This window comes from Nothobranchius furzeri, chromosome 5, assembly GCF_043380555.1.
Source record: "Nothobranchius furzeri strain GRZ-AD chromosome 5, NfurGRZ-RIMD1, whole genome shotgun sequence".
Lineage (NCBI taxonomy): Eukaryota > Metazoa > Chordata > Actinopteri > Cyprinodontiformes > Nothobranchiidae > Nothobranchius > Nothobranchius furzeri.
Window position 1 is genome coordinate 5,842,399 of NC_091745.1, and position 14,748 is coordinate 5,857,146.

The 14,748-nt window shown below is 41.8% G+C and overlaps 2 protein-coding genes across 4 annotated transcripts in view; one reads left to right on the plus strand and one right to left on the minus strand.

The window, feature by feature from the left end:
* Positions 1-14,528, plus strand: part of nudt1 (nudix (nucleoside diphosphate linked moiety X)-type motif 1) — a 30,805-nt gene extending 16,277 nt beyond the window's left edge. The window contains exons 2-5 of one of the 3 annotated variants that reach the window (XM_070551359.1): positions 6,511-6,570; positions 6,783-6,942; positions 9,125-9,270; positions 13,993-14,528. In XM_070551359.1, the coding sequence (XP_070407460.1) occupies positions 6,791-6,942; positions 9,125-9,270; positions 13,993-14,165 (471 nt within the window). In that variant the 5' untranslated portion in view covers positions 6,511-6,570; positions 6,783-6,790 and the 3' untranslated portion in view covers positions 14,166-14,528. Of the gene's footprint in view, positions 1-6,477; positions 6,642-6,782; positions 6,943-9,124; positions 9,271-13,992 lie in introns of those variants that run through there. The other 2 variants (XM_015948630.3, XM_015948631.3) reach the window with 2 other exon arrangements.
* mrm2 (mitochondrial rRNA methyltransferase 2) lies at positions 2,419-5,990 on the minus strand. The gene is made up of 2 exons (XM_015948629.3): positions 5,621-5,990; positions 2,419-3,239 (listed from the first exon to the last, which is right to left on the minus strand). Exons 1-2 carry the CDS (start codon positions 5,907-5,909, stop codon positions 2,818-2,820), a joined length of 711 nt encoding a protein of 236 aa, XP_015804115.3. The 5' UTR covers positions 5,910-5,990; the 3' UTR covers positions 2,419-2,817.
* Positions 14,529-14,748: the final 220 nt, after the last annotated feature.

The window sequence follows — 14,748 nt, forward strand, 5'->3', positions numbered from 1 at the left end:
TTCCAGTTTTGTCTCCTTATGTTCTAGAAATTATAAATAGCAGTCTACTATCGGGTAAAGTTCACCAGCTCTTTTAAACATGCAGTAGTGCACCCTCTGCTGAAGAAAACTGGCCTAGATTCGTCAAATATATCTAACTATAGGCCTGCTTCCACACTGCCTTTCTTAGCTAAGGTCTTAGAAAAACTTGTGTATGCCCAAATGATATCTTCTACATGAAAATGAGATGCTAGAGATTTTTCAGTCTGGGTTTAAGTCTCTCCATAGTACAGAATCAGCCCTGTTGATGGTTTTGAATGATATCATGATGGCAAACGATTCTGGGGAGGCTGTGGTTTTGGTGCTCTTGGACTTGACTGCGGCATTTGACACCATAGACCACAATATCCTGATTGGTCGACTGGAGCACTGGGTGGGAATATCAGGCTTAGCACTCCAGTGGATAAAATCTTACCTGTCAGGGAGGAATTTTTGTGTAAGACTAGGGAACTGTTCATCTGATACTGCTGATTTGCAGTTTGGAGTGCCTCAGGGATCAGTCCTGGCACCTCTCCTCTTTTCCCTCTATCTGCTGCCGCTGGTTGACTTGTTTCGTCGGCACAACGTCAGGTTTCACCTGTATGCGGATGACTGTCAAATCTACTTACCTGTATCATGCAATAACTCAAGTTCTTTTAAACCACTCTTGGACTGCTTGGAGGAGGTCAAGTTATGGATGGCTCAAAATTTATTGTTCTTCAACCAGAATAAAACTGAGACTATCCTGTTCTGCCCAAAATACAAACATGGATGTGCCCAAGGGACTGACTCTCCTTCATTAGCACCTTTTGAGAAGGCTGTGGTCACCAACCTGGGGGTGAAGTTGGATGTTGAGCTCACACTGGACAGCCAGGTCAATGGAACAATCAGATCCTGCTATTTCCATCTCAGGAGAATAGCTAGGATTAAGCCGCTGCTATCTCGTAAACATCTGGAAACTGTCATCCACGCCTTCATTACCACCAGACTGGACTACTGTAACTTGCTTTATGCAGGCATCAAGCAGGCCTCCATAGCGAAACTACAGAAGGTCCAAAATGCGGCAGCCAGGTTACTTACTGGTACCAGGAGATCTGAACACATCACGCCTGTCTTGGCATCCCTACACTGGCTTCCAGTCTCTTTTAGAATTTTGTTTAAAGTTCTGGTGTTTGTTTTTAAATGTTTAAATGAGTTGGCTCCACGTTATCTGGAGGATCTGATCCATCCTTATGTTCCCACAAGGAACCTTCGGTCAGCACAGCAAGGACTGTTGGTCGTTCCTAAACACAGACTACAATCTCAAGGGGGTCGTGCTTTCTTGGTGCTGGGGCCGAGGCTCTGGAATGAGCTACCTACATATGTTAAACAGGCCACCACGCTCGGCAAGTTTAAGAGCCAGCTGAAAACACTTTTATTCTTTAGCTTTTATTCAAGAAGAGCCTCGTTAACGGATAGCTTTGCACTTTTTGCTGCCCCACCTAGATTTTATCTGCATGTTTTTGTTGGCTTTTAAATGGTTTTATATGTTTTTATGTTTATTTCTGCTGTGCAGCGCTTTGTTTGGTTTTTGGGCCATGTGAAGGTGCTATATAAATAAAGTTTAGTAGTAGTAGTTGTTGGATTTCACAACAAATGGCTAAACTACTCAAATGAGTTAAATGAAAAACTATTTGGAAAACAGCGACTGAGAAACTGAATAAATGTTTGCTCTCAGCAGCTGATTTAATTTGTAAACTTGTTTAGTGAGATAAATGAATGTTTTACATTATATGCAGTATATTATAAATATATGGGTTAAAGGCAAAATTCAAGATACATTAAATTTAATAACCACATTTTTAACGACAAATGAAAGTAAAAGAAACACATTTCCAAATCACTTTTATTCAAGCTTTAACCTTCCAATAGATGATGCTTATTTGTTAGAGCAGTCCAGCATAAATACAAACAGCATTTAACCCCTGAACTTGATATGCAAAGCCAAAAAATAAACGTTATTTCAGGAATGAATGACAAGATTTTCAGTATTAAAAAACTATTGTAATTTTTCTTTTTTATTAATGATTTTTTTAAGGATAAAAGGGTACGTCAATTAATGGTCTGTGGAGTTTGAGTTGTCCTTTTGGGATTTAGGAGGAGGAACTGATCACATCAGCTGATGCTCTCATCATTCAGGCTGTTTTAATGCATTATTGAAGGCCTTACAAAATTGCCCTGAATGAACTAGGCTCAAGCCATTGGTTTGGATCTAAGTGAGCTTATTTCTGCCATAAATCTGGACTTTTAAATGTGCTCAATGGAGAGTTTGGACAGCCTCAAGTGTTCATGAGAGGAAGTGTAGGTTTTAGCACTGCTTTTGGTTTCTGCTGGGACAATAATTCCTCCCCCTCTACATCATTTTGGGTTTTTGTAATTGTGAAGGTTGAGTCATAATAGCTTGGAAGTAAAACAAAACAAAAAATTGAGATGTACCAAAAAGTTTTAAAAAACTGGGGCTACATCAGAAATGTTAAAGAAAAAATGAATCACTGTGCCGTTGAGGAATCTCACGGATTCCTCCAGAGGTTTACATCTCACTGATAAACTGCTGCTGCCGTGTTAAGGAAACAGAAACACATCACACTGTTTAGTGTGGCTGCTTCTGCTCCTGCAGCCTGACCGATGCCTCAACACTGCCATCTTTTGATAGCAGCTACTGAAGAAGCCACTTCATGTTCAGGCAGCTCACTGGTCAGAAACACACTCTGCACTTTAGTACATCTCACCAGGAAAACAAATAAATAAAGGCAGTGAAGATCACTTTTTATGCATTCTGGCAAGGAAAAATCTCTCAGCTGAATCCTTTCTGCTGGCGTCTGGTTTCAGAGACCGGACGCTCCCGAACAAACGGGAGAGTTTCTCCTGGAGTTGATGAGTTAGAATCCCGTCCCAGTATTTACAAAGCAGAGAGCCTCGAGGCTGCAAAATCTTCCCAGCCAAGTCTATCAAAGAGAAACACATTGTGATGATTCTCTCGTGGTCCATGTCTCTGAAGCCGCTGGCATTGGGCGCCATGTCGCTCAGGATGACATGAGCCTGGCCGCCGGGGAGCAGCTCCTGCAGCTTGGCGTGCGTGGCGGGATCCATCACATCATGATTGGACAGGAAGTGGGCACCATCCAGTGGTGGGATGTTCAGGAGATCAATGCCGATTAGCGTGCCGCGTGGTGAGTCTGGATCTAAGATAACGAAACATGAACACTGCACATGAGAAGCTCTGATTTGAGTCATAAACGCTGATGGTAATACTTTAAACTGTACTTTCTTTGTTTTTTGGACAATTTATCAGTTTAAAATGATTTGTTTCTAATTCTTAAAGCACCCATAGTGGTTTTATTTGCATAATAGCAAAAATTATTTAGTTAAATTAATCTAAAAATGTCGTACTGGTGTTTTTTAAGCTATGTACAGTGTTTCCCCTAGGATTTTTTTTCCAGCTGTGGCGGTGGGGCCGGCGGGGGGTGGGGCTTGGGGAGAAATTACGGCACGTCTCTAAATAAAGTAAAATTTTCTAGTGCAGAGAGGAGCCAACTCTTAGAAGCACTGATTTGATCTCATTTCAGAAAAAAATAGAACAGGTCAGGTGTACCTAATAAATAAAATTACTAACAAACTCAGGAATCTGTTTCTTTGCTTCACTGTTCTGGTGCTGAAAACATCACTAATGCGGATCAAAGGAGATACACAGATGAATGCACCTCTTAGGAAATTACATTTACTGCAGCTGGCAGAGGCAGAGATTGGTTCTATTGATACACGGAGTTTACAGAATCATTTTAAATTTTAATAGGGGAAGACTGCAGGAGGGAGCGGTAAAATACAGGGGGTCCCCAGCAAAAACAAGAAACTTTACGAGTCTGATGAAACCCGCTGGTTTTCCATCAGGCAGTCACGGGGCAGCTCCAACGACCCAGTGGCTGTGCTGGGTCAATGTTATCGAGATCAGTCCGGCTCGGCAGAGGGTGAACGAGCCGAGGCGACGTCATGCTCTGCTTAAGAAGAGGTGTTATTTTCCTGCTTCAGAAGAAGAGTCCAACGTGTTTTTAAGCTTTCTCCGAGACATGTCATGTCGCTAAGTTGTTAGCGCCGTGTGCTAACGCGTCAATAGTGCAGCATAGCCTGCTGGAGGTTTTAAGGGTTCAGATGAAAACACCCGACCGCTCAGGCTGCTCACACATCGATCTTAAGTTGTCGCTGTCGCGCTCACGCCGTAATACAGTATTAGATGCGGTTAAAGTCAGACATGAAAAAATAAATACATTTTACATGAATAAGTGATGCTTAGCCTGGCGGGGGGAGGAAACCCTGTCAAGATCGTCAACACTCGTTTATCTTAACGCTATTGAAACATGTAAACCAAAAAGCATTATATCCACTGCTACCTTTCTAATTTTAAACTCAGTAACTTATGCTGTAACTTCACCTCGCCCTGCCTTCTCCTCCTTGCTGCCCGCTGTGATCACAAGCGACAACATAGTAGTTCCCGCTGATTCTTCGGGAAATGGCGCAAAAAAAAAAACTAGATCTTGTAGGCGTGGCGGTGGGATTTCAGCCGTGGCGGGCCGCCACGGCTACGCCTATGTAAGGGAAACCCTGCTGTATATTTTTAAGACACAATCAATGAGGTGCAAACTGCTCCCATCGATCTTCACTTACAACTGCATCCTAAACAGTAATGAACTCAATTTGGACACAAATAAAAACTGACAGGATGGATATACAGATTAATGACTGGACCTTGAAAGAATGTAATAAAGCAAGTAAAATGCTGGTGCCTGAACTCTGTTCACAGAATGAAGGTTTAAAGTTAAATTGATATTTATTAGTTTACATAGTTGTTGCCTTTTTCTGGAAATGTTCTATCTTACATTGTCCAATGAGACCATATTAAAGAGATTCACCAAAAGAATCTGCAGGCCATTTGGCCTATTTTTCTGCACAAGGAGCCTAATCTGTGTTCAATCCACTTGAAACTCAAAAATCTGATTTTATTTTAGACCATGAACATACCATTAGCAAGCAGAAATTAAAAATATTAATGCTAACTCAAAAAGTAACAGATTATCCACATGGAAGCTTTTATTTCTAGAATTTTAATTTTCAAGTTGAAAAAATGGGTGAGGTGATTGGGGGCCTTTTGAGATCATTTTGATTTAGACAAACCTGGCAGATCAGAAATGAAGACGGATCAAATATCATTATTGGCCCACAATCCTAAATTGGTGCATCTCAAACTGGAAAAGATTATTTCAAATATTAAGAAGATTATATATTGTTAATTAAATGCCTTGAATTTTAGAATTAAATCATTTAATTTAAGCCTTCTATATGACATTTAATTTAAATGTCATATAGAAGGCTGAACATGTTTCACCAAAGAGAGATCCAGGATTACAAACATGACAGGAAGTGAACAGTTTGCAAGTACATAAACTTTTATCAGACAAAAATAGACGTACCTATACTTTGGAGCGTTTGGAGCAACATATGATTGGTTTTCAGGAGTGGCATCATCACCACATAAACGCTCATGCCACCTAAATATGGGTGTGGCGCTCACCTGTCCCGGTGGAGTTGACCCTCTGCACCGCCACCTGGCTCCAGGCTCCGGGTGCTGCACCGCAGTCCACCACACTGTAACCCGCCTGGAAAAGTCCGAACTTGTCATCTATCTCCAGCAGCTTGAAGGCGCTTCTGCACCGGAAGTTCTGTTTGTGAGAAGCTTTAACATACGGGTCTTTTAGCTGCCGCAGCAGCCAGCGCTGTTCCGCTGGACTTTTCTTCTTTAGCGTTTTCATTAAACTCACCGAGGAGTGAAAACACCTTTTCTGTAAACACAAAGTCCACATTGGTTTCAAATATCGTGCACAATATACCAACGACGCTTGCGTAAAGGACGACTCACGGTGTTACAACTATTTAGGTCCGCATAGTTTGAAACACGTCACCACAACAATAGTTCCTATCAGAATCCGAAGCGCTAATCTTCATCTATCTACTCGTAAATCACGACTTTGTAGGTTCGGTCGAGGCCGTGGAAAAGCAGTTTTTTTTACTCCATATTAAACTTATTTTAACTGTTCTTTTAATATTGCTAAATATGTATTAACTATTAACAACTGGTTTGTTTTTAGGTGAGATTGAATTGCCTTTAAATTCTTATTTTACTATAACATTAGTCCCATGTTGTAGTTTGTATTTTGTTTTTCTTCAAAACTCTTGTAAACGGGCATTAAGCACGTTAAATTGCCTCTGTACATAAACTGCCTTGCTTTCCCTTAAAATATTTCAATGTTTTATTATTATTATTATTATTATTATTATTATTATTATTATTATTATTATTATAGCATTCTTCATTCATCACTTCTCCAGTGCAGATCCAAAGACTACATTGCTTAAGTTTCTAGCCGAACACATTCTAATGTAACACTACTTTTACTTTTGCAGATCTTACACACCCCTGACGGAAGACTTCTTCGGACTCTCGCGCTAATTTCACCGACCCAGGTGTTGTATAAGGCATTCATCTTGTGATGACGTCTTCATAATGCACGCGGGAGTCTCATTTTCAACGCGAGGTGTGCGTTTTTGATTCCACAAGTTACTTCCTTCATCTGGCATGGTTCAGCATTTACCTGCATATTTTCTCGATAAAGCATCCCTCCGCTGAACAGACCAGTTGTGTCGCCGGAGACAGTGTGACTCCTCCTCTTTTTCAGGTGAGGTCATGTTGAGCTCCAAGCTGCTGACGCTGGTTCTGGTGGTCCAGCCGAGCAGAGTGCTGCTGGGCATGAAGAAGAGGGGCTTCGGGGCTGGAAAGTGGAACGGGTTCGGGGGAAAAGTTCAACCTGGGGAAGGCATTGAAGATGCTGCTAGGAGGTAAACTCACACTGGCTCAGTCCTGTACCAGTTATATTGAAAGCAGCAGACTGACGTTTGTAGTATGATACAGTTTTTTTTTTTTTGTTTGTTTGTTTGTTTTATGCTTGCTTATGTTCAGGGTCCGAAATTAAATTTTTTACTCACCGGCTAAGTTGGCTGCCTGGTAGATGATGAAAATCTACCGGCCAAGCATATCTTTTACCGGCCAAAATTCTAAATGATTTATTTCTACCTAAAACATGTAATTCTATATTATGTTGATTCCAAACAGAGTGAAAAAATAATTAAAACATAAATTAATAAGAAAAACAACTCTTTTGTCATTTTTACTATTTATTTATTTATTTTTAGAGATGTTTTTATGAACTCTTTCATTGAAATCTAGTCAGACTCCTTGTTTTCTCTGTCCAGGAAGACTGGCCTCCTGCTTCTGACACCGTCTTTGTGCCAAAGCATTACAGCCTCATTTGGGTCATAGTCCTTGATCTCTGGAGAACACAGCTGCACCATGAGAATATCTGAAATAGGGTTGTCACGGTAACCGGTGTAGCGGTAAACCCCGGTAAAAAAGTTGACAATAATAATAACCGTCTTGTTTAAAAAAAAATTATCTCGGTGGATTACCGTGGCTGCGGTGTAGGCGCAGTGACCCTTACCAGCCACCGTATCATCTGCTGAAGTTGCCGGTGGCACATGCACACTTTGTTGTTTACAACCAAAACTTTCTTTAAGCTAAAGCTGAAATAATGGCCAGAGGAGACGGCAGCACTCGGGACATCTATTATCCCTCATAGAAGACAAAGTGGGAAGTACGGGCATTTTTTGGATATTTGAAGAATGCCGAGGGACAGTTGATAGAAGACGGCTATCCTGTTTGCAGTACGTGCAGAAAAAAGGGTCTGTGAAAGGCAGCAACGCTTCAGATCTCATGACACATCTACGTGGCCCTCATAATGTAGCCATTGTTTCACGACTCCGCCATCTCCAGTTCGCCACTTTTCACAAAATCTTCTGGTTGCCACTGGTCCTGGTGGTTTTTCTTCCAGTTCGACGAGTTTTCTTTTGGAAGGCTGGCTGACTCCAATTAAAAACCGCCACATTTCACCGCTAGTTTTAACACGAAGCTAACTGCTAACTTGATAAACTGATTGAATGGGATAGGTGGAAATGACGTTGGATGCGGCGCTCACGTTTCGCGTACATTTGTGTACGTTGCGTGCAGGCGGGAGGAATATCAGAAATCCATGGAAGATGACTGATAAGCATAACTAATTTGGTGCAAACATTTACTCGCCATGTGGCAGATAGAGCTAAAAAAATTACTCGCCAAATGGAGCAATTTGCTCGCATTTGGCGAGTGGCGAGTGTTAATTTCGGACCCTGAATACACACACACACACACACACAGGCTCACGACAGCATTGTGACATCATAATGTACCAGTTTACATCATAGCATACCCCTTAGCCAATAGCGGTGACAGATTTAAATTAAAATACAGTGCAGAGTTTTTACCTGACAACGGCACAACACTGCCAGTTTTAGGCAGAATATTTAAATTTTAACTAAGATGCACTGAAATGCCAAATTATTGACGACACGTGTCTGCAGCACGATTAGACACTCGTTTATTTAGTTTATCAGCAAAAAAAAGTTTATTTGGGGGTGACTTGCTCTTTAAGTAACAGGTGGAGCATTAAAGCAGAAGCTTTGATGCTCCACCTGAGAGTAAATCTGTAAGGCTTGTCACCAGCATTCAGACATCAATTCTGTTTGCTTCACAGCCAGACAGGACACGGTTAAAAAAAAATCTCAGTTTGAGTATAAGGTCAGCTTTCATGTTGGACTTTTGGAAGTTTTCATTGAAACTACCAGATTCCTTAAGTCCAAATAGTCACATTTGAAAACAACCTCTTGCGTCAAACTTTGCACACAGCATGTGGTGAGTATATTGATATTTTACAATTGGGTCACTGATTTAAAAAGTGCAGTGTGGGTAGAAGCAGGCTTTAAGTTATGGTGGACTTTGTGCAACAATGACAATCAAGTTACCCAAAATATTTTTAAGTATGTTTAAGTACGTTTTTAAAGCAAGTTTTTTTGTTGTCGCCTGAGATTAATAAAGAGTGAGAAGCAAAAATGATGAGAAAATTGTTGTTTAGAGTATGTTTTTTTTCAGGGAACTTGAAGAGGAAAGTGGCCTCACTGTGGATACGCTGGAGAAGATTGGGAATATCAAATTTGAGTTTGTTGGAGAAACACAACTTCTAGACGTCCACATCTTTAGAGCTGATGCTTTTAACGGGGAACCAACGGAGTCGGAGGGTAAGAGAAAGAAAGGGTAAAACATGGAAAATTGCCTGTATTGGATTTAGCAACTTCTACAACCCCCCAAGGTGCTTTACAACATAGTCACTGAGGGGTGATGGGCCACATCGTAGCTACAGCTGTTCTGGGGGTCACTGATCACACTGTGCGATTTGCGGCCATCTTAGCCAGATCCCTCGTTGGGAGCATATAGGGCTGTAGCGAAGCCTCGACGAAGTCGACGGCTCGATTCTAAAAATTTGTCGACGTCAGATCCGGAAGTCGACGCACCGCGCCCACTTGTTGCATCCCCAGGAGTTTGTAAATAGAGGAGGAATCTGCCTGTTTTTCCTCTAGTTCGCCCTCTTCTCCGCCTTCACTAACATCTCCGCCAAATACCGAAGACCCGGAACAATGTCCGTCCACTACTAGATTATTTTCCTGTTTTGCCCGCCTTCGTCTCCCGGCAACGGACAACAACTTCCGGGGTCAGATGCGCTGCTTCGTCTCTACCGCAGATGTAGAACATCACCGGGAGCGTTTCTCCCTTCATTAAGGAGCTTCTTTCAGACAGTAGGAGAGCTGTTTTGGTGGTAGCAGTCTCTCCTCCATGCTGGTCTGTTTGCTGCTGGGTGTTTTTGGTTTATTTAAACTTGGTAACTTGAACTTAACGTTGGTAAAGCTACTGTTAGCATCTTCGCTAACAGCTTCTTGCGTTGGGATAAGCTGTTACGTTTTGGTTTAGAGTTCATCTTTTTTGCGGTGTAGATCTCCCTTTTATTACATTTAGAGTGTTGTGGGTTTTCGGTTTAGTGTAAAATATCACCTGAGTTTGGTTTAACCCGTAACACCACTCGCCTCACGCACATAAGTGACCAAAACAAAGCAGCATGGAGACACTCCATCTTCTACCACCTCTCAGGCAGCAGCCTGCACTCCCAAGTTCTACACGTCACCAGAACATAACCAACCAACACAATAAACGCAGTGTTATACAAAATGGAAGGCCTGTAGTGTTTATTCTCTTACAGTAACAATTTATCAATTTTTTTGAGGAATTTATTTGAGATTTTCTGGTTTTTGTTAATTGTGCAATAGAAAAATAATCATTAGATTAATTTTCTAAATAGTCATTAGAATAGTCGACTATTCGATAAAATAATTGTCAGAATAATCGTTTTAAAAATAATCGTTTACCCCCAGCCCTAGGAGCATAATCGTGTGAAAAACTGTGATTCTGTGACCTGTGAGAGCTTAGAGGAGAAGGGCTCACGAACATAAAAAATAAAACATGAGATCACTTTGCTGGTGGTGGAAATTTCCCATATTCAACCAATAAGGATGGTTCAGTAGCGTTTTGCTGCAGGGGGACAGGAAGCTGCGCGACAGCGGGTGTGAGCTGTCACATGGAGCGGAGCTGCGGAGCAGTGAGTCAGGATTTACGACAAAAGTTTAGACATTGCAGCGATCTGTGACAAATTGTTACTTCTTAGTAGTTTGGTGGGTTATTGTGTATGGAGGGGAGAAGGATGAATGACCAGCTGACAGATCCGCTGTTTAGCTGGAAGACGGGAAAAGGAGACCCGCAGCCGGAGTCTGTTGCCAAAGCGAGGGTTTTAAAAACGAAGCTTCCTCTTTGAGGAAGATGAGTTGGGTAAGGAACACTTAAGTGTTTTTATCTTTTCACCTTTGTTTTTGGTTCGCGGTCTGCTTAGTTACGTATGCTCCGGGAGGTGCGCTCATGACGCAGCGTGTCCTGCTGGAGAGAGACGTCGTGCAGTCTGACTCACCGAAATCTTGCACCATACAGTGTGCCACCTTGCTGGAGTTCTCAGTGTGACATGAACAGTCCTGTGTGACGGCCAAAGATCGCAGTGTGATCCGGACCTCAGACAGGCGCCACCGATCTCCAACCATCAGAAGCAGTTAGAGGGTTAAGTGTATTGCCCAAGGACACAACGACTGTGACATACTGAGCAGGGATCGAACCTGCAACCCTCTGGTTACAGGGCGGCACTTAACTCCTCTGCCACCATCACATCTTATTTTGTAAACTCTGGAAAACGAGATCAGTGAGGAATCATGTTTTTGATTTACTCTACACATCCAATAAGTGAAACAGCGACATGTCAGCGTTATTCCTCGTCTTATTAGTGATTTTATTTGGGATGAGGAAGAAGTGGCAAACTTTCGTGATTCGTAGAGAGAATTAGAAGTTTTCACTTGTACTAGGATTAAAAGAAATGAATCAGTGGGTTTAAACTGAGTTTCTGTAACTTACATGTAAATATGGGTTTCTGTTTTACTGTTGCTTCCTCCACTTCAGCTATGCACCATGGTTGTTTTTTGAGTTTCAAAATAAGGAGGTTAAAGCATTCTGATTCACACTGTGTCCTGTTTGCTGTCACCCAGGGAAACTCCTCATGAACTGAGGACGTAGTGTGACCAAATACTGAGGGCGTATGGGTATGTAAATGACCGTGAACGCACATGAGCACCTGGGTATGCACAGGTGGGATTTATCAACAGGCGATAGTGGAGGGACATGTGTAAATCAGGATTTTGACCATTCGTACATTCTAAATTTCATTCATAGGAAGCTATATGGGAACATTTCTACGAGCGTGTGATAAATGAAGCTCCGGTTTAAAATAATAAAAATAAAAAACTCTTGGCAAACTGGAAATCAAATGTAAAAAAAAAAAAAAAACGAGGTTGTTTTACATTTTTACGCTCCTGTAGCTACTGTGGTTGTCTCATGATAGCTCTTCTTTTTCAAGAAGTTTGTCAAAACAGCACAGTGCACTTTTAACTCACAATTAACTCACCAAAACGGAGATGTTTGTGAGACGTGTGTTAGTGGAGGAGGATTTTTAGGTGTGTTTTCACAAGAATGGCTTAAAAGCCTGTCAGCAAACTAAGGAGAGGAGAGACCTTCAGCAGCACATGCAGACTTCAGATAGTTTCTGAGAATGAAGCCAAGGTCAGCTTAATGAAGACCCCCCCCACACACACACACACACACACACAATTCTGAAGCAGTCTAAGGAAAGCTGTGAAGCAGAAAGTCTAGAGGCTAATAGGAGGCAAGGATCAGGAATTGAACTGAAAAATATGCTTTAAGAAAACTGCACAATGTAGACTTAACTCTTATTGCACAAACCAAACGGTCTCAATCCAAACCATTTCAGGATTCAGTAAGTTATTTAAAAAAGATAAATGGTAAATGGCCTGTATTTGATATAGCGCCTTCTAGAGTCCTGGAACCCCCCAAGGTGCTTTACAACACAATCAGTCATTCACCCAGTCACTCACCCATTCATACACTGGTGGGGATGAGCTACGATGTAGCCACAGCTGCCCTGGGGCGCACTGACAGAGGCGAGGCTGCCGAGCACTGGCGCCACCGGTCCCTCCGACCACCACCAGCAGGCAACGTGGGTTAAGTGTCTTGCCCAAGGACACAACGACAGCGACTGAGCCCCTGAGCGGGGCTCGAACCTGCAACCTTCCGATTACGGGGCGAGCACTTAACTCCTGTGCCACCGTCGCCCACAGAAATAGTTGTAATACAGTTGTGCCCATTACACACTGGTGGATCTATTTTTACCGTGAAAAAAGTGTGAACTCAGTTCAAATCACCGTACCTGAGTGAAATACCAAAGTGACGCGGTGAAACATGCACACAACTTTACACAAATGGGTTTGAATGACTGCTAAAGGTAACATCCTCGAATGTGATTTGTTTCCTTGCAATCAGTGTGTGATTATAAAATTGAGTGACTTTGGGCTCCAAACACAACTTGGTGTTTTTTCATTCATATTCTTTGAGAACGGCCAAAACATTTCACCATAATCAGTCACTCTGACTTTTCATGCAGGCTGAGCATGACAATAGTCTCCTACTCTTATCTTCTGCACTAGTTTCTGATAGAAACTAGGATTTGGAAAGCATGACAGCGTGGTTGATATCAGACTATAAAGGGGGGAACTAGGCAGTTTTGCTTGCTTTTAGCACCCCCTAGTGTCCGTTTGTAGAACTAAACCCTATCTTCTTGCTGTGCGTTTGTCTTTTTAACACATTAATCCAACAGCTGAAATTTCTCCCCAGCCATCATTGGTGTCTAAAGGAATGATTCATCCCTAAATAAACAAGTCAGATGTGTTCATGATCTAAAACATGTAGGACATGTGCTGGAAGCAGATTGCAGTGCCAGGTATGTCAGCTCATTTTTTGCTAGTTCCCAACAGAGTGGTCGCCAGTCTGAAGTTGCAAGTGGAAGTTGTTGGCCACAGGGGGCGATACAGACTGGGTGGCCTTTCTTTAACCCTTCAAAAGGTCATTTTTAGCACATACTGGCTTAAGAAAATGATTTAAAAATATGAAAAAGTTGCACACTATCCCTTTAAACGTCCATGGACTCGCCCATCTTGACTCACGACAGAGAAGGCTGTTGCTGGTTTGGCATCCAGTCAACAGCAGAGGATGTCTTTGCTAGTAGATGCTGTTAGCTACTTCACCATACAGCAGCAGCTCCTCCAGGCTTGTGTTATCGTTGCAAGTGTGAAAGTTGACAGCTCCCCTTTTGCACCCTTGATCTGCACTTTGCGAACTTGGGATAAGGGTATTACTCGCAATGTACTGCTGCGTTGAAACTGCAAATGAATGGATTAAATGAGTAAACTACTCCTTTAATTTCTTAAAAGTCCCCATATCATTTTTTTTGTTCCATTTTCCAGAAATGAGGCCTCAGTGGTTCGACCATGATAAAATCCCTTTCAGTCAGATGTGGGCTGACGACATCCTGTGGTTCCCTCTGATGTTTCAGAAGAAGAAATTTCTGGGATACTTCAAGTTTCAGGGCCACGACGTGATCCTCAGCCACACGCTGGAGGAGGTGCAGGAGCTCTGATGAGAAGGAACTGTGCCGTCTGGGCCTTTAAAACATACATTCACACGGTTATTGTTTGTCAAAGAGAAGGGGAAGCTTTTGTCCACTCAAAACGGTTTCTGTGCTGTATGAGTAGCATGACCTGAATGGCTGTGTTTCAATCTTTAGAGTCCTCTAGTTTTCCAGGAATTATTATACGAATCAAAGCAACAACAAATAAGTCAGCTTTGTTCGTTTTATTATCTGATTCAACACAGTACAACAAAAGATTCATCTGAATATTTACAATATCAACAGGTTTACAAGCTTTTGTTCATCAGAATACATTTCATTCTGTATATGTGCAGGATCCATTTCTCCATAAAAATAAAACTTCAAAGTGTGTGTATAGTTTTTCTTTTTAGAATATAATTTCAGAGTATTTTAGATGAAATCAGCTTGTAAATGAGAGCCTCTTTAAAAGTGGTCTTAAACTGTTCCCTCAGCTTGTTTCTATCAAAATGTATAAAATGTTTGTGTACAAATGCACATAAATGAAAAATGTTCTTTTTACTGAAAAACAGCTGAACAGACAGGTCATCCTGGTGCACCGCAGTTGGAGTGC

What these genes read in the sequence shown, in the direction of transcription:
- mrm2 (XM_015948629.3), bottom strand. Translation starts at nt 5,909, where the DNA reads ATGTGGACTTTGTGTTTACAGAAAAGGTGTTTTCACTCCTCGGTGAGT. An exon ending in GGTCAACTCCACCGGGACAG is followed by an intron (nt 3,240 to 5,620) that starts GTGAGCGCCACA and finishes TCGTTATCTTAG; the next exon opens with ATCCAGACTCACCACGCGGC.